A 23,295-nucleotide genomic window follows, 5' to 3' on the forward strand; every position below is an offset into this window, starting at 1 on the left:
GTGGAGGGTGCCCCTGGATGCAGGGGGGTGGGGATGCTGGGAGACATGAGTGCGGGCCTGGTGGAGGGTGCCCCTGGATGCAGGGGGTGGGGGTGCTGGAAGACATGAGTCGGGGCCTGGTGGAGGATGCCCCTGGATGCTGGGGGGTGGAGGTGCAAGGAGACATGAGTTGGACATGAGTGGGGGCCTGGTGGAGGGTGCCCCACAGTGCTGGGGGGTGGGGGTGCATGGAGACATGAGTGGGGGCCTGGTGGAGGGTGCCCCTGGATGCTGGGGGGTGGGGGTGCTGGGAGACATGCGTTGGTGGGCAGTAGTGCAAGGTGACATGTGGGTTGGCTGGGGGGCATGGCCATGGTGGATGGGCTGCCTGCGGGACATGTGCAGGGGTGCAGGGTAGTCCCCTGTGGTGTGGGCCGCCTGCAGGGGCCGTGGAGGGTGTAGAGGGAACAGCTGGGAGGACCCACACGGCCAATTCACGTGTGGGACGCCCCGGCACCCCAGAAATACACGTAGGCTGCTGGGTTCGTGTGTGGAATTTGCCACGCACCCGGAGTACACGTACCCTGCTGAAATTGCGTGTGGAACTTCACGCGCACACCGAAATACACGTACCCTGCTAATTTGCGTGTCAAACTTCCCCCGCACACCGAAATACACGTACCCTGCAAATTCGCGTGTGAAACTTCCCGCGCACCCCGAAATACACGGACCCAGGGCAATCGCGTGTGGAACTTCCCGCGAACCCCGTAATACACGTACCCTGCAAATTCGCGTGTGAAACTTCCCGCGCACCCGGAAATACACGTGCCCAGGCCAGTCGCGTGTGGAACTTCCCGCGAACCCCGTAATACACGCACACGTTATTTTTCACACAGCGGATGTCCGTGTTTGTCAGTACCCCTTTGCACCTCATTTGTCCTAGTGGGCCACTGTATGGACCATTCATCATGGCTGTATATGGGTGCTTTTTGTTAGCGCACATTTTGGCGCACATTTATTTCAGGCACAGGGACGCTACCGCCTGCTTTCTTGTGGCGTACTCTTTGGCCCTGTGCGCGTCTTTCACCGTGCGCTGGTTTGCGCTATTCGATTCCATGAATACGGGTTGTAGGCGAGCGTGTGGGCGTTCCGCGCACTTGCCTCCTGTACTTCCCCCGTGACGCCCATATTTTCACACGTTGTTCCCCATTCCGAGTGTTACGCCCCGTGTTATGCCTACTTTTGTGATGTGCGCAGCGCTATGTGCGATTTCGCAGTGGCCGTGGCGCACGCCGTTGGATGACCTGTGCGCCGGCGTGCGCCGCGCACTTTTTCAGCACACAGCCAATGTTTTTCTCGCGCACGGACTTCCATGAATCGATGTGCGCTGGTTTCCCTGCGATTTTCGCAGTTGCACTGCGATTTTCGCACTTTTACTGCGAATCGCACGTTTTGGCACCTCTGCGCGGGAATTTTCGGCGCACATTAATTCCATGAATCGACCAGTTAGTCCTATATCTTACACCCTTGGCTCCATACTACTTCCTTTTGTTTTTTACACAGACCACAAAGTTTGGAAAAAGTAATTAAACAATAATTAGCTGCTTAAGAATACTAAACTTATTAATGAAAACAACCCTAGAAAAAAAAACTTCAAAATATACATTGATAACCTCCTATAAACAAGGGTTATTTTCACTCAAAAATACAGAAATATTATAATACACACAATAAGTCTTTATGTTCTGAACACCATTTTCGTCCAGAGTTTCAAGCAGTCATTCCAAAACAGTACATCAGTCACTCAGACCTGCATCCAATACAGCGTAAACTTCTGCTGGGATAATTGCTGGAAATTAAAAAAACAAAAGAAAAAGGCATCATAAACCAACAAACAGGTAGAAAGTCATGCTTGCCAGAAGCATGTGTTCTACTTGACCCACGCTTATGCATGCACATCCTTTTAAATGGGCTGAAATTGCACAGGACCCGGCGGCTGTTTTTTTCCAACACCCTGCTTAAACATGGCCATTGCTGTGTGGGCTGTGCAATTTGGGGTGGTTATGCAGATCCCAAATAATGAACATGTGCAAATTTCACACTTTCATAGAAAAGCAAAAGTAATATCCAGACTGTAGAAAGCTGCCTGTATTCAATTGTTTTCTTTGAAATGTTTATTATTGCGGGTCTACCACCCATGTAGTTTGTGTACCCCATTGTGTTTTATAACAGGTTATATTTATAAAGTTGGTATATGCTTGTCAAACTGGTTAATCGTAAATATATGCTTCTGGTGTGCTGACATCAGTTTTCAAGAAATTACATGGTGGTTTCATGGGTGCCAACCTTTGATTTTCACTATGTGGGGCAGAAATGCCCCCACTTCCGCCATGAATATAATCATATAAACCCCGCCCATCCCTAGGTCAAACATGTTTTATAGCATCCGTTCTTTTTGTATAAGGAAATGCAAAATAAAAAAGTCATTCGATTAACAAACAGTTTTCGAATATTTAACATCTCAGCATCGGTCTCACAACTTGCTGAGCTACCGTGGTAGCCTTCTGCTGAAGAGCGTGTCTATGGATCGCTTAATGTACTGCCAAAGCCCTGCATTACCAACAGTATTTTGGCTGCCCACCTACCGTCTTCAAAAATATGAAGATGTTACATGCTTGTCAAACTGTTTAATCACAAAGAAATGCTTCCGGTGTCCATCTTGAAAACACACGTGCGGCATCGGAAGTGATGGAAATGATGATTCATTCATTTCCATCGCATTTCCATCACTACCGATGCCGCGTGTATGTTTTCATGACTGCGAGCAGTTTTGAAAGCACAGCCTCTGCACAGGGAGTGTTGGAAATGCGGTGGAAATGAATGAATCATCATTTGTATCGTTTGTCCAGCCCTCCCTATGACGCGCGTGTGCTTTAAAGACTGCGAGCAAAACCGCAGGATTTAAAGCAGAGGAAAGGCATCGGAAGTGCTGGAATTGAATGAGTTATACAATTCCAACACTCCCGATGCTGCGCCTCTGCTTTAAAACTTGAGCGCAATAACCGCAGTCTTTAAGACAGAGGAAAGGCATCGGGAGTGTTGGAATTGTATGAGTCATTCAATTCCAATACTCCCCGTTGCTGTATGTATTTTAAACACTGCGCGCAAAGCACAGATTTTTCATACTGCTTGTATAATCCGAGTTTTGCGCACAGTGTTTTAAATACAAACAGCAATGGGTTTGTTTGGAAACACAGCTAGCATGATGCCCTGGGGCACCATGCTGGATGTGTTTCCAAACTCCGGAGCAGCGTGTATTTTTAATGGATACAAGTGGGCTTGGTGTTTTACAGATGTCATTTCAAAACTCTGGGAGTCGTCTGTAAAACTCAAAAAACTCAATGCCCGCCTAGATCCATTAAAATTACATTTTCACATCGCAAGGCCTGTTGCAATTTGGCGCACATTTTAATGTTCGGTGCACAAAAACAGGCCCCAGTGTAAAGCCTTCCGAACTCTGCGCACAAAATGACGGGATGTTACATTCAGATAAAAGCTGTAGCTACGGGTAATATGCTGCTTAGAGGGCATCATACCATAATCACCTATAAGCAGCATATTACCAGCAGCAACTGCTTTAGATATAAACATGTCCTGCTCTCACCAGCCATTACAAAAGACATACATTTTATAACAACTAGGCATGGTAAAACATGAAAAAAGTATCTGGCAGGTTTACAGGGGAAAAATCTACAGCGTCATAAAAGCTTTGTGCTGCATACACCAATAAAATTAAGTAAAAATAAATAAATCAAGCAAGCGGTATTTTAACAAGCTATCTTCTGTTACACCTTTTCAAAAAGGGTCTGCAAACACTTACTTCCTGCTCTGGAGGATCCTGCATTGTCTCTACCAACCAAGGTGCTCACCAGCTTCTGCAAAATTGTGGATGCCTGAGAGACGAGACACCAATTCAACCCCGTTATTTATAGTTTGTTTTTTTAAATCAGTGGGCTTTTAGCTCTTCCTGAGATAAAGTCCTTGGACCATCACCCTATATCAGACCATCTGTTTCCTTTAAAGTAACTACCCAGACAACCCTAGGCCCACTACGTACATCCTATGCGATGGGCACTGAAGTGTGGTTTCACTTTCGAACTGTAGGAATGTTTCAACGTATATTTCCTGGGAGACATCTGTGATGCCGACAGCTGTTTTTAAAATGGATGTTCAGCAATCCTGTAACCTGAGCACATAACATCATGGTATTGTCTCACAGCCCAGACCAGCATCTGCTATAAATACAGGTCGCCCGTAGCTCAGACAGTTTGCGCAGGCCAGAGTCCTACACTAGATGGTGTGCGCCGAGCCAATATGACATTCGGAGCCCAGCTATACCGTCAGTGCTCTGAAATCTAGCCTTTTTAAAGAACACATGCATTGATTCACAAAATCTGGTGTGCTCAGAACTAACACACCCTTTTACCACATGATTATTTCTAATTAATGATCTTACTAATTGTATATACATTTTTAAAGAATTATTGATTAGTCATTCTCAGAATATTCCATATGCAGCTTAATATTACTAATTATCAAAAATGTGTTATATAATATTAATATTCATTTTTATACCGTGTATTTTATTTTCTGTTTGCAAAATCTTAGTATAGGTGCTATGCTTTTTATTTTCACTTTTGTTACTACAGAGAAACACACATCCCTGCTCAATACTAAACACCCTCTTTAGCACACTCCAGACCCTACCGGTTAGAAAGCATTATAGATCTATTTAACATTTATACAGCAACACCTTCAGACATGGTTAACACACCGGCCAGCAAGATACCCCTGGATTCAACAATGTGTACACCTTCCCATACCTCCGGTATTATGGGTGCTGCGCAAGCAGGTTTTCCGAGGGCTTCAGGAGCGGCGTGTACTTCCCTTTGCAAAACCCTCTGTGTATATATACATCCTTCACACCACACCCCTAAAGATGGCCAAGTACACACTTCATCTCCAAGCGGCAACGCAGACTATCAATACTGCAACTCATTTCCGGGTCTTTGGGGGGTCATCCGGGGCAGAATGGTCAAGCCACATACCCATAACCTAAAACATATATGTCTTTCAGGTGAAACCCACTAGGTCACTTATGGAATAGGTCACCCATCATGTTTGGACTTAAGGGGGACCGAGTGGGGGCACCTTTGGGACAACAGGCTTTGTGGGGGCCTCTCAGATAGCACCTATGATGTCACATCTGGGGTAACACACCGCTAGGGCCTAAGTTCCGGTTAACCACCCGGGATAGACTTTCCGCTAGGGCGGTATTTCCAGGTCACCCGCATGATGTCACTTCCGGGCCGGGACTTCCGCTAGGGTGGGACTTCTGGGGTAACGGGGCATTCCCCCATGTTAAGCTTAATGCTGATGAAAGGTATCATCTTACACTACTTTAATTGTATTGAAGATTCTAATGTATTACTTGAGAATGTTGATGTGTTTGAACTTTGATGGATCAATTGTGTTTGATTAAAAGTTATTGACTGACATGTTTCACTAATTGCATCAACGATCTTTAATTCAACTTCCAGATAACAGGTTTGTACTTTAAACATAGCAGGTAGTAAATTCACATTTGCATCTGAATAAAAGACTTCAAGGGACTCATTAGGAGTTTGGTGGCATTTCCAATGGCAATGCCACCAAACACAGTTACTGTGAATGCCATTCCATTTGTTGGATTTACTGCCTGATTACGAATGTGGTAAGAGCAGTGTCAATGCCCATTTTTGGCATTTGGGGCATTTAGCAGAGTGGAAATTCTACCTACAGTAAATCCCCACTTTCTTTTAGGTAAGTGTAACTCATGTTATTTTTACCTAAATACTTACTGGGAAATGTGGTTTGTTTCTGTTGTTTCTTTGCTATTGGTGGAAAGTAAAGAAAACTGACTGCAAACTCTTTTCTAAGTTCAGACCTTTTCATCCCATTAGTTGGAGAAAAGTCCACTGCAGTGTATATTACATTCTTTCTCACCCGGTTACTCCATAGATTACTCTGCTTCCTACATTCCTCTTCTGCGCATCCTATCCATTCTACATCAGTCATGAGCATCATAACATGCGTTTGCCTATTCCTGAACTGATGAAGTCAGTAATGATCATGTTCTCTTCTGTCTCCTTTTCAACAGATTCTGGAATGTCACCTCCCACAACAGGTAACGATTCACTCCAATAATATATGTGTTTCTGAAAGGGGTGAACGTGTGCCGAATGAACTCTGAATCTCATGACTGACCCCTTCTTAATGATAATACACCAGGCTTCAGGTGTTTACACATCCCAGCAAATATCAGGTTGTGGTGGTCTCAAGCATCAACATTTTCTTTGCATAACCTCATGTAAGGAATCAGAAACAAAATTCCCTTGCATGATTCTGGGGACAACAGCTGCCCACCTTAGGAAGTCCTGTCACCATCCCATCAGATTTTGAACAGTGTCTTGGCTCTGGGCAGTTTTCAAGGACTGGTAAAATATAACAACCAAAGTGATGGTGTCAAAGTTTGGAACGAGACTGAGATGGCAATGATTGTAATCTGCTCTAGAGCAGACACTGAGAGACCGCAAATGCAATCACTGATAAAGTTATGGCAGTGTGATATTTGTAATGAAGACAACACATCTATATGCAGAAGCAGAATAAAAAGAAAAGTGGAAATACCATGTTTAACCTTTTCCTTGACAGAATAGTTTAAACCCTTTGCTTCTTACACAAATGGGTCTGATTCACACAGATTTGCACTGAGGCAAATCAGGAGATGCTCTGAGCATCTCAGATGTGCTCTTGTGCATTATGCACAAAGTCTAAAACTGCAGCATATCTTGAGTTGTGTGCAGCTTCTCTGAGATGCTCATCTGTAAACGTGGTTAATAAAAAATGTACTCAAGGGCACCTCAGAGAGAGTGCAGGCTGCTCTGGATGTACTCTTGTGTTAGTGGTGGGATTTATTAATCAGGTATAGGATAGCAGGAGTACATCTGAGATGCCCAGGGTATCTCATTATTCATTTGAGTGCAGATGTTTGTGAATCGGGCACTATGTTCTTAAATTTCCCAGAGGTGTACTTCAATGACCACGCTAAAGCAGCATTTATTGATTGCAAATTCAAGTGAAGATGCAATAGTGTTGGCTCTGACTATCTTAAAGACTGGAAAACTGGAAATAGCCAGTGAGCTACAGAGGAAAAGATCCAGCAAACTGGAAAGAGCCAGTGAGCTACAGGTGAAAAGTTCCAGCAACCTGGAAACAGCCAGTGAGCTACAGGTGAAAGGATCCAGCAACCTGGAAAGAGCCAGTAAGCTACAGGTGAAACGATCCAGCAACCTGGAAACAGCCAGAGAGCTACAAGTGAAAGGATCCAGCAACCTGGAAAGCGCCAGTGAGCTGGAGAGAGCCAGGTGGAGAGAATGACAACATGACAACTAGCAGATGAATAAAGCATTTCATGAGATGGGTGTCCAGCCATTTTCAGAATGTGCAAAAGATAGATTTGATTTCTATAAGACATGGAGCTCAAAGTGTGATAGGCTGTTGGTTGGAAGATGCCAATCTATTTATATTTCATTATGGTTAGAAGAAGGAAGTACGAGACATTATAGAAACAGTAATACTATTTCCAGTTGGAGAATATACTGTGATACAATTGGGAGGAACAGGGTCCAAATACTGTATACTTTCAACCAGTCAACCCTAGCCAGTATCAGCGTCCTGGCCCTGTCAATTTCGCTCTGTGTCATAAAGGAACATTTTGTGTAACTTCAAAACAAATCAAACGTCCACGAAGATGGGGTCAATGTGTTAACCCACATTGAGATGGTTATTAACCAATTAAGCACTAAGGGATTAAGCAATTAAGCATTGGGAGTGTTTGCAAGTGTTTCCTTGACTCTAACACTCTCATGGTCTTTCTCCTCTTGCTCTTGTGAAAGGAGGAGCCATCTGCTTCAAGAATTCAACCCCTGGCATATGTGAAGTTCATCGGGAGTGTTTGAGAGTGTCCGCGAGTGGTTTCGGGGTCGGCTCCCTTTGCTGCTCCCATCCTACAGCTGATATCGCCAGAACAGCCGAGATCATAGCAGTAAACTCAATTCTGCCATTTCTGTTTTTGACTACTCATCAAGGGATCTCTGGAACCTTGAGGTCCCACATTCACTACCGACCGCGCAGTGCTAGGCACAGTCGTATTAACCTGTGAGTGGGAAATAAACATTTGGGCAAAAGCAAGGATGCCAGGAAAACTGCGCATGCAGGACTAAACCATCATTTTAGGAAAAATGTTCCTCAAAAGTGGCCACCCGCTCAAGAACATCTAAGGTAATTATACAACCCACAAGCGTCCCGCAAAGGCCCATAAAAAAAGCAACAGAGGCCAGCTCCATTAAGTTATTTTTTCAAGTGGAACCCCCAAACAAAATGAGCATCCTGGTTGAGCGTGAAGTGCACTCACGGACCCAGGAATCTGTGCAAATTATTGCAGCAAACACCACAGACCCTACTCTATCAACAATGGACAACAATATCTCCCTGCTGCCACATTGCTACACCTTACGCGATACGCTGGGGACAGAACAAAAAACCTGAACTTGAAATACGAGCAGGGGACAGGAGCGTAATGGAAGAAGCTGGGATTACCGACATTTTTGATGCAGAAAATGATCCATTACTGGGATTTAATAACACACATAGGTTTTCTGCCGCCCCTAACCTGTGCCCCCTGAGCGAGGACATGAGAACATCAAAATCTGCCCACAAAATGCCTCTTTCGCAAAATAATATACAAGCGCAACTCTCAGCCCTCTAGTCTGCCATGAAAGTGCTTTGGCGGCTCAGGGGGAAAATCCTGGTAGAGGTGCAACAAATATCTACACAGAAAACAGGGCAAGGAGATGGTAGGGCAGACTTGGATAACCTCATTGAAGCCGCAAATCAGCTGGCAGCTAATGATGATCAGCTGCGTGTCAATGGTGCCCCATCCCCTAATATCAGCAGAGAGGAAAGTGGGATATTTGAGGTAAACGAGGACGAAGCGAACCGTGAGCTATCCACTATTTACCTCACAAGGATGCAACGCAGACTCCAGAAGCGGCACGTCCACCGGGCAAATATGCGCTCACAATCACCGGCGGGCCAGTTGGCTAGAAAACAACATGATAATGCAGAGTTAAATGCATCACGAAGAAAGCTCCAAAGAGAAGCAAAAGGAGAAATGCGAACCCTAAGCAATCTGGTGTCTTAACACGTTGGCACATAAACAAGCAAAGCCTAAACATGTCAGATGACACTGCAACTTTTAACGAGGTCCAGGAGGCTTTGGAAATTGAGGAAACCTGTGCACCCCTAACTACTGGGGAAAGTGACGAGGGGAGGTTAGTTGGCTAGGTAGTGGCACCTAGTGCTAATAACATTCTCCCCCGACAATAAGACAAGCTCCTCTGGTCTTTGCTGGAAATCACACAAATAGATCTGACTTGTCAAAATCATTAAAATGCTGCATACTAACACAAGCATTCAGGTGAGGCTGGATGGAATGGGTTCTCTCTTGGGTGCTAGGGGAAGCAGTAGGGGGGTGAAACAAGTTTGTGTGCTGGCCCCCTGCTTATTAGTTTGTACCTGGCTGATTGTTTGGTACACCTGTTGAAAATCGTAAGCTGTCCTGTCAAGCTCGGCGACACACCACTGGTAGGCTTACTATACGCCGACGATCCTGTTTTAATGGATTGTACAATCATTGGGGTCAAAGCTAAGTTCACCGAATCGATAAGATATGCGGCACAAAATGATTTGACAATATGGCCAAGACAAAGGGGATGGTGGTGTCAAGACACAATTTTTACCGTACAAGACTGGGGTCAGAATTGGGCACATTGAGCATGTGTAACACCATCCCTACTTGGGCCTAGAATTTGATAATTGTGGAGATTGTTATAACATCAAAGAGGCCAAAAAAAGAAAAGCAAACAGGAATTATTATGCTGTACAAGCAGAGTTTCTGCCCTGCCCTACTATACGGACTAGAACCCCTAGCGATGAAAGATTTGAAATGGCTGGACATACTTGAAGGCACTTTTGGCGAAGGATGCTAAATCTCCTGCCATCCACCCGCATGGAACTATTACGCCTTGAGTTGAGCCTTGTCTCACTTAATAGTCAGGTGCTGCTGGGAAGAGGAACTCTGTATATTAACTCCAAAACCAGCCCACTTTGCCCCATGCTCAAGATATTTGGGGCCCTACTGGAGCCCCCACTCATGTAGCAAAAGAAATGTAAGTGAGGCTTCCTGCGCACTAATGAATTGGCAGCCTGATTTTGCAAGGGGCACGGGATTCTCAATGTTAAAATACATCTTGAAAAAGAAAATTTGAACAATGGGATTGGATACATAATTATGACCATATAAGCACCCTAAATGGCTACAAACATATCACTAGAGTGATCCATGACTACCTTAAACCAAAGGTGTACCTGCTACAGTCCCCCAGCCTAGCCATCCACAACCTAATCCTACGAATAAGAATTAACCAACTACCTTTGCGTACGGTGCAAGGGGCTTTCTTAAAAATACATTGTGCCCAGCGCTTCTGTCGCTTGTACAAAAAGCAGTATTTACCGGAAACGGCTAGACACATACTTATGGAATGCTGTAGGATTGGCCCTGTTTACATGTGCTTATTGGGCCAGTTTGTTAGCCATTGCGATTTGCTTAAGTCTGATGAATTCTGGAAATATTGACTAATTATGACTTGGATACCTTGCACATTGCACTTTATAATGTATGGCGTCAAGTGAATTTGTTACTGAAGAATGAACCAATTAATGAATGGTCCTTTTAAGTTCCTAATGTTAAGTGTGAAGCCATACAACAGTTTTGTGTAATTTATTGTGATTCCATTGTATGATGAAATATGGAGATGTTATTAGTACCACACGAGATGTGATGTGTTTTAATGTATGTATATATGATTGCACAAACTGTTTGTAAATGTTTGGATGAACTAGCACAAATGAAATAAAATAAATAAAAAACATATTGAGCAATAATTTTAACTCTACTTGAGCAAACCTAGAGAAATCCGTAAGCAAATTGTCCAATGACGTCAAGACTTCTTGAAAAGAAATAAGTGCTTGTGGGTAGAATTGATTAATTACATAAACAAGTATCTTCAATATTGTTAGTCAAAAATAAAGGTTTGAATACCTTTATAATTGTATATGCCTGCGTTTTTTACGAAATCCTAGTACCTGTCTGAGTTTCCTCACCAAGTGTGAATTGTAGATCGTACCTTTTGTAATGATCATGGCAAAGAAATATTTGTGAATTTTAAGTTAGAAGGCGACAAACTAATCTCAGCCATTCATACTTACTAGCTGGGTAAACTGAGTCCCACTAAAGATTATTAAACCAATTATTACCGTGATTACAAATGGACGGAATTCATCAGAAATCTGTGTGTGCTAATGTGAAATTATTATTCTTTCATGTAGGTATATACCCCAAATCCGGGAGGATGGGAGTGCGTATTATGTAGTCCATCTCTCTAGACAAATACTTGCCCAAGCATGCAACAGTAGTATCATTGTAAGGAATATTGAGGGCGAAGGGAGACCATTTGAAAGCAGTATTTATGTGATGAGAATTACTGAGCAGAGTCATCTGAAGTATCGAGAATCTTAAAATGTATAGATCAGCGACAGACAAGCTCATCCAGATTTTATTTTCAGTGCCTATTCCAACCTAGAAGGCAGTACATGAAAGCAGAGCCATTGCCTGAAATACATTTTAAAAGTATATCAAACATAAATACTAGGGCAGTAGATGGGAGATGGGCAGGAAGATCCACAAGGAGCTTCTGCTGACCAAGGAAAGCATGTGAGTACTCTCCTCACATCCACTGTCCACATACTTCAAGCACTGCAGCCTGACTGCAGCCAGGCCTTATCATAAAACCGTTGCAGCTGATGCAAAAGGAAACCAAAATCAGCTAAACTTATCAGAAGGCATTCCGACACAGATCACCATCCAGGAGCAATGATGGCAACATCTGGTAGCATGTGATGTGGCAGAAACCCTGTGCCACTCTCAAAGTACATGTCAGGGGACGCAAAACCACTACCATGACATTGTGATGGAGTTTTATTTTCTTTATTTAAATGTTTAAAGCACACAGCACCTTAAGCAGAGGCTTACCATGTTGCTTAAAGCCATGTAAGGAAGCTGCTCTCTGAGGCAGAAGCTCCTGTGGCCCTCAACCTCACAACCAACTACCATCCCTACCATCCACCAACATACCTCCTCTTCCTATATGACAAATCCAGAATTGTCCCAGCTTCCACCTGTCACCATAGTCTAGCAGCGTCCCACTGAGAGGTCCATGCATCTTACTGCAATACTGACTTCTCTGCAGAACTCGCTCCTTCCTCATTGCATTAATGGGCCAGAATACCTCCTAAATCTCTACTGTCCCTGGTCTTCCTTTCTCGCTGTCGTGGTTTTCTAGAAAAAGATTTTCTCCGCTCAGAGTTGCCCAAAGTTCAAGGACTTCACCTGCCGTTCTGACCCTGGAAGATAAGGTACTCCATGAGAGCCTTCCACTTCCACTTACATGTATATGGGTCTACAGGCAGAGTTAATCGGGCTGCACTGGCAACAGTTCAAAATATACACCAAGTACATGTAGATGCACCATTACCCGGAACGGAACTCGAACTCTGTATCAGAATCAGAGCAAGCATTCATCACACATGCTACTTGATGAACGAAAATTACTAGTACCCGAATGGTACAACCTCCAAAATCCTTTTGACAAATGTTGCCAGCATGGGGACCATACTCAGTACACAAGCACAGGTTCTAGGAGATGTCCCTACAAGGTTTGCAGAAGTAAAGAACTTAAATCTCAGTTTCTAATGCTCAGAAGAGCCCTCCTTCTCAGAGTAACCAGCAGGGCATAATCATTGGCCTGCTGATACTGTAATGACCAGATCATGACATTTTTGTTTATATAGGACACACAATAAAGGATGTACAAAACATTCACAGGATCCAAAGCAGGCAACCAGGAACTCTTCCAATCTAAAGGATAGCGATCAGAGGGGGGACAGCTCAGGGGCAACACACTCACCTTGGAAGCAAGACGACGCAGAACAACACAGGTTCAATCCCTGGGTCCGCGCTTAGAAACCTCTGGGTATTAAGCACGTTATAGATAACCAATTATAATAATATAATTATAAAGCAGATGCACCACATCTCAGCAACCTTGAAAACTCTACACTGGTTACATATTGAAGCAATAAACCCTGATTGGGGGGGGGGGACCATTACTGGACCAGGTAACGCCCAGCGCCAGTTAGAAACCTGAGCGTAGAAAGAGGTTTAGCGTTAACTCAGGGCATTACCTGCTCAAGTAAAGCCCTGAGCTAACGCTAAGGTTTATTGCTATTAGTATCCTGGCATGTTGTACTTGGATATTAATAGTTTTTTTCTTTCAATTTGAGAAACGGCGTGTTTGCTTTGAAAATTATTGAAAAAGCCCTACATAACAAGATGGCCACCATGGATCAGGGAACTACACGTAGGGCCTCATTATGACCCTGGTGGAATGGGTTTAACGGCACCGGTAGAGCTGCCGGTGCCGTTAAACCCAGTCCGCAATATTACGAGGTCCCCTTGCGGGACCCGCTCTGGACGTCTGGTCAGACCAGACGTCCTTTGCGGGTCCTGCGAGGGGACCAGGGAGCTAACAACGGGCCCATCATAACGGGCCCGTTGTTAGCTCCCTCCCCATTCCCATTGAGCCCTGTGAGGGCTCAATGGGAATGTGGATGGTCCGGGTCCCCTGAATGGGGACATACCGGGCCCTCCAAGGTCGGAATGGCCCGGCATTTCCCCATTCAGGGACCACGGACCCGGACCCGAGTTTGGAGGCAGCCATGCCCTTATTAAGGGTATGGCTGCCTCCAAACTCGTAATGAGGCCCATAGTACCTTCTCCCGTTCCATGGCGGCCATTGCCGCGACGGAGCTGCGCCGGGAACACTGAGTGTTCCTGAAACAGGCGAGGGACAAAGGAGCGCAAGGTAGGTTGGGAGGGGGTTGGGGATGTGGAAATTGGGGTTAGGGGCGAGGGGAATGAGGGGAAGCGGGGAATGAAGGGAGGGTGTGCGGGGCACATTTACCTTAGTACCGGTGGGGAGATGGCGGCCACCCGTTTTCCGAAGAGGCTCAGAACGGGGGTTGGTTTTACCAAGTGGTAAAACACCTGTTCTGAGCCTCAGGATTGGCTGGAAGGTAGCCACCCCTCCTGCTGTGTACTAATGAACAATGCATCAAGGTGCTTCTCTTGTGGACTATGCATAGAACCCCTTGGAGCACAAGGTTGCACTACTAAAAGTAGCTGTCTCCTTTCCACAGCATACTCATAAGAAACCTCATGGCATGAAAGCCTAAATCCATCTGCTATGCTAAATTCAGATGAGGTGCGATGAGGGACAACTATCAGGATACACAGCCCCATTCTATTAAACACACTGGAGTCCCAAGTGAAAGCCCTATTAAGCCTATCCGTTATGAAGAACGCCTTGAAAATGTAGAGGAGCTCCGGGATGCTTTCTCACTAGTTCACTCTGCCTCAGCACCGTCATATTGGAATAACAGGAGAAGAGCAGTGAATGGGACTCCATTTATCATGCCCATACCACATTGAGTGTATGAGAGACTTTATGCACTCAGACATCCCTACAGAATGTTTCCTCATTTTGAAAATGTGGAAGGATACTTCGTGGACGGATGTCAGCACACACCAATAACCATCATGAAACGGTCCAACGAAACCAGAAGAAGACACTGTGATTTCATGAAGAAGATATATAAACCTATGTTGAAACGATATGAAAATACTTGAGAGGTAACAATGTAACTGATCGAGGGTGCAGAATCAGGAGACGTGGTAGAACAGCCCCGTGTGCAAAGGATGATGAATCTTTTGGCTAAGGATGAAGAATGCTATTTCGAGAATAAGCGCAGAGCACCAAGGGAGGCAGACAGATAAGTACAGAATGTGATATATATTCTTCATAGATTAAAGAAGAAGAAAACATCTGCGGGAGCCAAGCTGTTGGACAATTAAAAGTGTATAACGTTCATATGAGACAGAGTGAAGTCTCTAGAGGCCAAGAGGAGCAACAGCACCTTGCATAAGTAAATCAAATAGCAGTAACTAGAAGGCTTAAAGGCTTAAATTGCCAATTTTGTGGTGTCTTAACACGTGATTCTGAACTCGAAAACAAGAGCTATTGATTAAGTCACAACTGTAGATAGTGATATGCTCAAACTCCCTTGAATGTTCCAGGACACTGAGCTGGCTATAAGGACAAATACAGATGGAAGACTTTGGCATATGGCCTACCGCTGAGAGATAATGGCCTATTTGGGATAGTGGAGAGTAGTCTGATGGGATTCAAACACCTATGTTTTGGTTTCCTTACAATGCTGCAAATGAGTCAAAACTACAATGGTTGGGTCGGAATGCCAACCAATTAGTGGGTCAGAGGGACAACCTAACATAGAATGTTGCATAAACCAACCCACTACCATCTTGTCCACTTTAATCAGTATATGGGCCTCATCACGAGTTGGGCGGTATTACCGCCAGGGCTATTAGCGTAACCGCCAAACCCCCGGCACTATTAGCGGTTTGGCGGAACGGTAAGTCCCCATTCCCCATTAGGCCCATTCGGGAATTCCCCATTGGGCACAATGGGGAATTTTCAGTGCTACTACCGCCGGCGGTATTAGTGCGTGTTAATATTACCAAAAATCGTCAAAAGTGCTGTGGATTTGCCCCCAGCTCAAAGCTGGGGGTAAATCCTGCAAAACCCATGATTTGGTGGACCCTTAAATGCAGTGATAATAGCGTTACTGCCGTATTTAAGGGTACCGCCAAACTCCTGATGACCCCTTATGTGTTTATAGGTAGTTTGAGGCGTGCCCTACAGATAAGGGGTAGGCAGTGATGTACTACTAATCCTTATATGTTTTATAAATAGATATTTTTCATTTACCCAATCCTTTCCTGCAATAGGTTTTGCATTTTTTCCATATAGGATGACATCATAGGTGATGCATGTAGGCCTCCGTAATCAAACTTTGTCGTGAGTGTGCATGTATCAGTCTGATGTTTGCCAGTTTGACCCTGCTATATTAAATGAGAATAAAGTAGTACTTTTCTATATTCTTTGAATCTGTCCAATTGTTTTAGTCTGTGATTCCTATTGATAATTCCATCAAGCCTAAGAGACGCTTCAAGGCGCTAGAGCACAAAAACCTTCCTCCTCAAACAAACATGTGCTTGCCCCTCTGGGAATGTTGTGCCACCCATCTCCACATTGCACAAGATCCGGCCTACCAGGGGACGACTAGCAATATTTGACATGGGGGCAAATTGACTTTTATAGCCCACAGTGCAGCTGCCCCAACTTCAAGAACATGTCATTTCAATACCAACCTATCCTCTTCCCACACATTCTCAAGTATATATAGTAAACATTATTGACATTACTTTCTGTTTATTCAACATATTTTTCAGTTATGTGTGTTGTTAATTAGAGTCTCCCGGACCCTTAGAAATTCTCCCACTTGGCAAAAGGTAGTAAAATTATTTCACCAGGATAATAATAATAATAATAATAATAATAATAATAATAATAATAATAATAATAATAATAAGATTGGTGAAATGGGAAAACTGGTATTTGAGCCCGGTTTTCAATGTGTTACAGTGTGGAATTTGACAGCAGGCTACATCTTCTCCCATCCCATCTCATCTTCAGTTTTAGAATGTAAAGAGGTGGAAAAGCTAGAGAATTCATTGGTAGAGCAGAGCTATTGATGGACCATGGGGTCTGGGTTTGCTCTCAGAGCCAAACATGAACTGGCATGGCAAAAGACCCAAACCTAGCTTCCTGCCTCCTCATCCCACACCACAAAACCTATACATGCATCCTTTGTAACCACCCCTCATAACATAAGTCCCTCACTTGTCATCCTCCCTCCTCATCAGTATGCTTAACATAAATTGTTAAAATTATTTATAGAGTAACACTATATGGCATAAACCCATATGAGTGAAGATTTCTCTACATATAGTGAAGTTAAATAACGCCTAGTGATGAAAAGTGATTTGCTCAGGATCACATAATGCATGACGTGTGGAAGGTGGGAATTTGGGCCCTTTCTTCCTGGTTCCACAGTTTCCAATTTAGAAAGCATGGGGCACTTCGTCTTCTCCCATTCCATCTTTAATATTAGAAACAAAACACATTCTTTCTGCAAAGTTGTTATTCAAGGCTAAACTAGTATATGGTTCAATATGTATGGTTTCAAAGAACCAATGTATCTAGAAGGGGAAAGCATATTAATTGTCTGTATCCTGAGGCAAATACATCTGAGAAGCAGACTAAGAGCAGACTAAGATTATAATTATAATGAAAACTTAGTCTATACAATTTTGTGTATTTTCATAGCACCAAGGGACATGATAAAGCATGCAAAAAAATATAAGAAGTAGTAATTGAAACATATGTTCATTAAGCAAGCATGCATCAATTAGACAGAAAAAAGAAAGGGGGTCGAGCCAGTCCCACAATCAGTTTCATTGGCATGCAGGTCAGACGTAGACCTCCACAATAGTTGTTAAGCAGAATAATATGCAGTAACCTTTTGGAACACCACACACAATTAAGACTACAAGTGTAAGTATACATTTGCCTTTGGTACAAGCCTGTACTACACCGTAAAGTGGTAGCGATGGCTGAGCAGCCAGACTTATCTCAAGAGTAAAGTGAGCAGTATCAGAAGTTACCCAAAGGACAACAATTACTATGGTTCAAACAAACACTGATTCAAGGTTTCTGAGTAAAAGAACATACATTTTTTACACCATCAGTTATAAAACAGTCCACTAATATAAAGCAGCAGAAAATCACAATCTTAATACACTACAATAACCCACAATCAATTCTGGACAAGTTAGGCTCCAAATGAAGTGTGAGCAAAATGGCACTCCAGCAGCACCAACAAGTAATAGGCAGGGCAATCTAGAAAAGGCTTACTACAACTAGGTACTACAACTAGGATTCAAATCAATAGGCCTGGGCCAATGTTAATGGTTCAGAGTCTTTGCAGAGGATCACACAGTTCAGAGTAGTTTGCGGTTAAGTGTTTGCCAAGAGTTCAAAATGAAGATGATCGGAAGAAAAGTTATTCAAAAGAGTAGGGAAGGAACAAGCCTTCGGATAGGTGAACGATTTCAAACACTTTCACAGCGGTCGGACAGAACGAACGACCTGATTTGCACAGTACCTTAAATGAAGAAGAATGCTGCAGCTGAGGCAGTTGTTCCTGGTAGTTCCTGAAGGCTCACCGTTCCTGAAGCGACTGTCGTGGTGACAAGAAGGAGGAAGACTGGAGGGTCCTGCACCGCCCAGGGAAGAAGCCAGCAGCAGAGCAAAGCATTGCATAAAAGGTATGCTTCTTAAAACCCAAACAGGTTCCGTTCCTCCTGGCTATCCGGTTCACTGCAGCGATGCACAGCAAATCCGACCAGGAGAGGAAGGCCAGCGTTTGGTGTTTGGTGAGCTGGTTGGTCCCACCAAGCTCAAGGGAAGAATATTCCTTGCAGATCTTCTTTGTCATCGGAGTTTCAGGCGATTCAGACCTGCAGCAGGGCTTCACCGGGATGTCCAGTAGTTGCAGCAGTCCTCTTCCTTCAGCTCCTCGTTGGTTCTCTCATTCCAGTGACGACCCGCCTTCCAAGTCCGAGAGACCTGCTTTTAAGCAGTTTCTCACCATTCATAACTGCCTGGCTGTCAATCAAACAACAGGGTGGGTGTCCTGTAAGGACAGCCTCCTAGCCAATCAAACTAGAGTGCGACTTGGGTCTCCAAGGAGACCCTGTGCAGGGGGCCTCAAACCCCTCCTTCACACCCTGTCCACCCAGACACATAGGCACCTAAGGAGGACTTCTGTGTAGAAGCCTGCCAAAGGACGGCGAACAAAGGAACCAAACCTGGTTTGGCGTGCAGAGTAAAAAAAGAGAAAGACCTTTACAAAAAGAAATGGCGAATAAATCCGACCGGAACCAAATAAAATGAAAAGGGGTCCAGCGGATTAAAGTTTGAGGCTACCACCATAGCCTAAAACAGTACCGAAGCTACTTTCATAGCTCGCTGTAAAATAAAAATGGTAGATACCACTGCCACCAGCCAAATCTTAGAAGAAGGGGAACAAAATAAGGTTCCAAGAGATTCAGACAAAAAGGGATAACTATTAACCCTTCCAATACTCTATGGGAAGATAGTTTGTACTGAGTCTGTAAATTTAAAAAGACTAGTATAGTCAATGGCAACTTTACATGTTCTGGGAGACAGTAGTCAGTCCCAAAAAATTGATTTTAAAGTGGGAAGTCTGAAAAGACAACCCTGTGTGACTGCACTAAAGGTCCTGTGTGACACACAGTAATAAAAATGATGCCTATGGAGTAGGTGAGACTCCATAGTCCATGAACACAAAAAATGTACAACACACAGCAAAATCACATGTAAGAGTGGAGAAAAAAGGCTCACACTCTTAAAAGGTGAAAAAAATGAATCCTAGAAATCCAGCAAAGCTGCTGAGGGAAATTAGCCATTCTGGACAATTATCCCTAACAATAGTCAACCTGTTGACCCACTGTTCCAGATGTGTACCTCTCTCATTCACCCTATTTCCCTTACCCATCATCGTCCGGTGTTCTCCATTTGAGCCACATTCTCAGTGCCCCCATTTCTCACAATTCATTTTTATACATCCAATCCCCTTCCCTTACCTTGTACGCATCTCTTCCCCTTGCCCACATTGCTCAATCACCAATTCTGTGCCACTAATGCCCTTTAATTGCCCATCACACCAAGCCCATTCGATTGCCCTGGCTTACAGCTAGATAGTAGACCGCCTTGATTTGCCAGTCAGCCACTCCAAGACACGAAGAAGCCGTGGTTGGGGTCTTGTTGGTAATTGTGGCAATGAGGTCGGCACTTGGATAATGCAGAGCAAAAGACGGCGAGGGGATGCAGCTTTGTGCGCCCAAGTTGCACTTTCCTGGAACGTCGGCTGCATATTTCAACTCACGGAACCAGAGAGAGCTACAAGGGGTATAACCGTTGGTCCTGGTGATGGAGAAGGAGCAAGAGCGACATATTATATTTATGTGTGTTTTTAAATAAGGTGGTTGTGTTTGTGTGTTTCAGTTTCTGTGACTGGGTTCATGTGTTTGAGTGTATTTGTTACAGTGCAAAGAATAGGTGGAAAGAGGTATCTCTGTTTATTTGACTGTGTATCTGAATCTGGTTTTGAATTAAATGTGTGTCTATTGTTGGTCACATAAGAAAAGTGCGTTCTGGACAAGACAATGAAATACGATCACAGACTTAGGGGGTCATTTATAATTGGGTGGTAACAGTAAACTCGTCTCTATTTGGCAAATACCATTGATTTTACTATCCACCCAATTCAGGGTTTGATGAAATACCATGTGAATTCCAGCAGTGGTATTTTAGGCAGACGTTTTGCAGACAATTCACCTATTTTAACTTCCACCACAGCAGTGGGAAAAGTGAGAGCCAGTAAAGGTCGATGAGGGCCGGGGTGATGTGGTCCTATCTGCGTAGACCCTTCATGAGGGGTGCGGCCATGTGTAGGACACTTCTCAGGGGCACAAGAAGGATGACTGAAGGCCTTCGAGAAGATCATTGCCTCCATCCAGGTGAGATAGGGCCAGTGCTTGATCAGTGGATCTGAAGCCGCCCAGAAAGAGGAGGGCTTGACTTCCCACAGGAGGGAGAGCTGATACCAAGCTGTCTGAGTTTTCCTAGCTATGTGTGTCTTGAAGGAGAGGTGTTTGTCGATGTGAAACCCTAAGGACTTGGCGCAGGGGGTGAGCTCGGGCGTGGAGCACTCAAAGTTCATGGTCGATAGCCAGGTCTGCATGTCTGGGTGTTTGGTGTTGTTGGTGAGAAGTAGGAATTCGGTCTTGGAGGAGTTTTGCTTCAGATATGCACTGGACATCCAAGACTGGATCAGTGAGAGGCAGGTTTTGGGCATGTGCATGTCTTTTTTTTGTTTTCTGTTATTGTATATGGTTAACATTAACCTTTTACAAACAGTTCAGCATTATTTCCAAACTTTACATGAATAAACCAAAACATACATCATTTGAAACCTAGTAAAATCATCAATACAATCAACTTTAAATAATACAACCTTTCCGACCCAAAACAGTAAAAATCATAGTCTAAACACTGCACACCCTCTGAACAGTGGGAACAGGTCATTACATTCGCATTAGTCTTAAGCAGGGCTCTTAGCCATATTTCAGTAATGGGCCCAACTATACTAAAATAGGATTGATTGGTTACATATACTAACCCCTAGTCCACAGACTGGAGCTCAATTTTACAACTCTCCAACATTTGTATCACTGCAATTGTCATTTCTTGCGATTGCCCACCAATCAATATTTCCCACAATGAGCCTTGCATATGATATAATACAGGTTGTGTGAATTTGCTAAGGAAATGTTGCCTAGCCAATGTTCTGCCTTGGCAAACCAATAGTAAATGTTTAATTGATTGCAATTCTGGGTTTTCACAGATCTGACACAACTTTAATGCCAGATCACCCATTCCTATTTTTACTAAGACTTCTCCTGTATGGGTAACATTCAACCTTAATCTTAAAAATGTGTTCCTGATTCTCCAATCAGGAAACTTTACCAAATACTTGCTCAAAAAGCCCAGTTTCCGATCTACAACCTGGAGGGGATTTGGATTGGAACCTGATCTTATTTTCCCAATGGTATGAATCCAATCTATTTCATCCAATTTCTTTTTAGCCATCATCAGGTCATCTGTGAGTAATTTACTTTCTTCGACAATAGCTTTTCCACCAGGAGATTTAGATTACCCAGTAATGTTGATTTGCCTATTTCCATGTGGGCTTTTATATCTGAGTACAATGAATCTTCCTGTGCAGTGATGATCCTTTGCCGGAGTGATATCAATTTCCACCCTGCCTGAAAATTGAGGGATCTGAGGCCCAATTCAGACCCAAGTTTGTGCATTGACAGGCTCAGTGGCAGCCCAAGTGCACGTTTCCATAGGAGACCTTCCCATTTTTGCCACTGGGTGTTCCGCAGCTGAGGTTTTGCCTCCAAACCGTAGAGTAATACGGGAACAACTTTTGCTTGGTAGAATTCTGTTTCCGGGATAATGGAAAACCTTCCATATCTCCTGAGTATTTTCTTCATCTGGGCCACCAGGGGTTTCAATTTCATGGAGATCTCATAGTCCCCTTTATATAATGTCGGGGTAGCATATATTTTGTAGAAGAGGTATACCAGTTCTTCTACTCTCGTTATTCTCTCCCACAATTGACGATTGCTGAAATAAGACCCGTTTTTTTTTCTGCCTGAAGACCAATATTTTCGATTTTGTTGGTTTAGTGAGAGCCCATTTTTACACGCATATTGGTGGAGACCATTCAACAGACGTTGCAAACCTATTGCCGTTCTGTCTGGGACTACCACGTCGTCTGCATAGGCAACCCAGTGGAGTTTTACCCCATTCAGTACTGGACTTGCCAATGCATAGGTCGCCAGGAAGTCCCCCATATCAGCTGTGTAAAGATTAAAGAAAAATGGTGCCCCCAAGCATCCCTGCCTCACCCCCCAATTCACCCTCATGGTTTCCGACAGATGGCCCTCTTCATCCAACCATACTCTGATGTCATTCTCTCTGTGGAATTCTATTAGCATGCCCAACATTCCTTCTGATATTCCGTTTGCCCTCAATTTCTGCCAAAGTCTTCCCTAATCCACGTGATCAAAGGCTTTGGAGAAGTCCACCCAAGCCCCATACAGCTGTTCTTCCCCACTCTTCTGTGTTTTCTCACTTAGCAAATTTAACATTATGCCGTTTAGAGCAGTTGATAGACCTCTCCTGAAGCCTGTCTGGCATCATGATAGGATCTTTACTTCTCTTTCCCAGGTCTCCAATTCTCCCAACAGTATTTTCATGAATATCTTACTGTCGATGACCAGGAGGGCGATAGGGCGGTAGTTTGATGTCACCGTCCTATCTCCCCACTTGAACAAAGGAATTATGGTTGCAGAACCCCAGGAAGGGGGCAGTTGTTTCTTGACCAGAATCTCCCTGA

At 44.0% G+C, this 23,295-nt stretch overlaps 1 protein-coding gene across 1 annotated transcript in view; it reads left to right on the forward strand.

Annotated features, from left to right (window-relative positions):
• Window positions 1-23,295, forward strand: part of LOC138473430 (deleted in malignant brain tumors 1 protein-like) — a 650,575-nt gene that overhangs the window by 56,528 nt on the left and 570,752 nt on the right. Inside the window, exon 3 of the mRNA XM_069612089.1 lies at window positions 6,179-6,205. Coding sequence (XP_069468190.1) covers window positions 6,179-6,205 — 27 coding nt within the window. The remainder of the gene's footprint in view (window positions 1-6,178; window positions 6,206-23,295) is intronic.

The sequence above is a fragment of the Ambystoma mexicanum genome, chromosome 8 (assembly GCF_040938575.1).
Source record: "Ambystoma mexicanum isolate Mex_15411 chromosome 8, UKY_AmexF1_1, whole genome shotgun sequence".
Lineage (NCBI taxonomy): Eukaryota > Metazoa > Chordata > Amphibia > Caudata > Ambystomatidae > Ambystoma > Ambystoma mexicanum.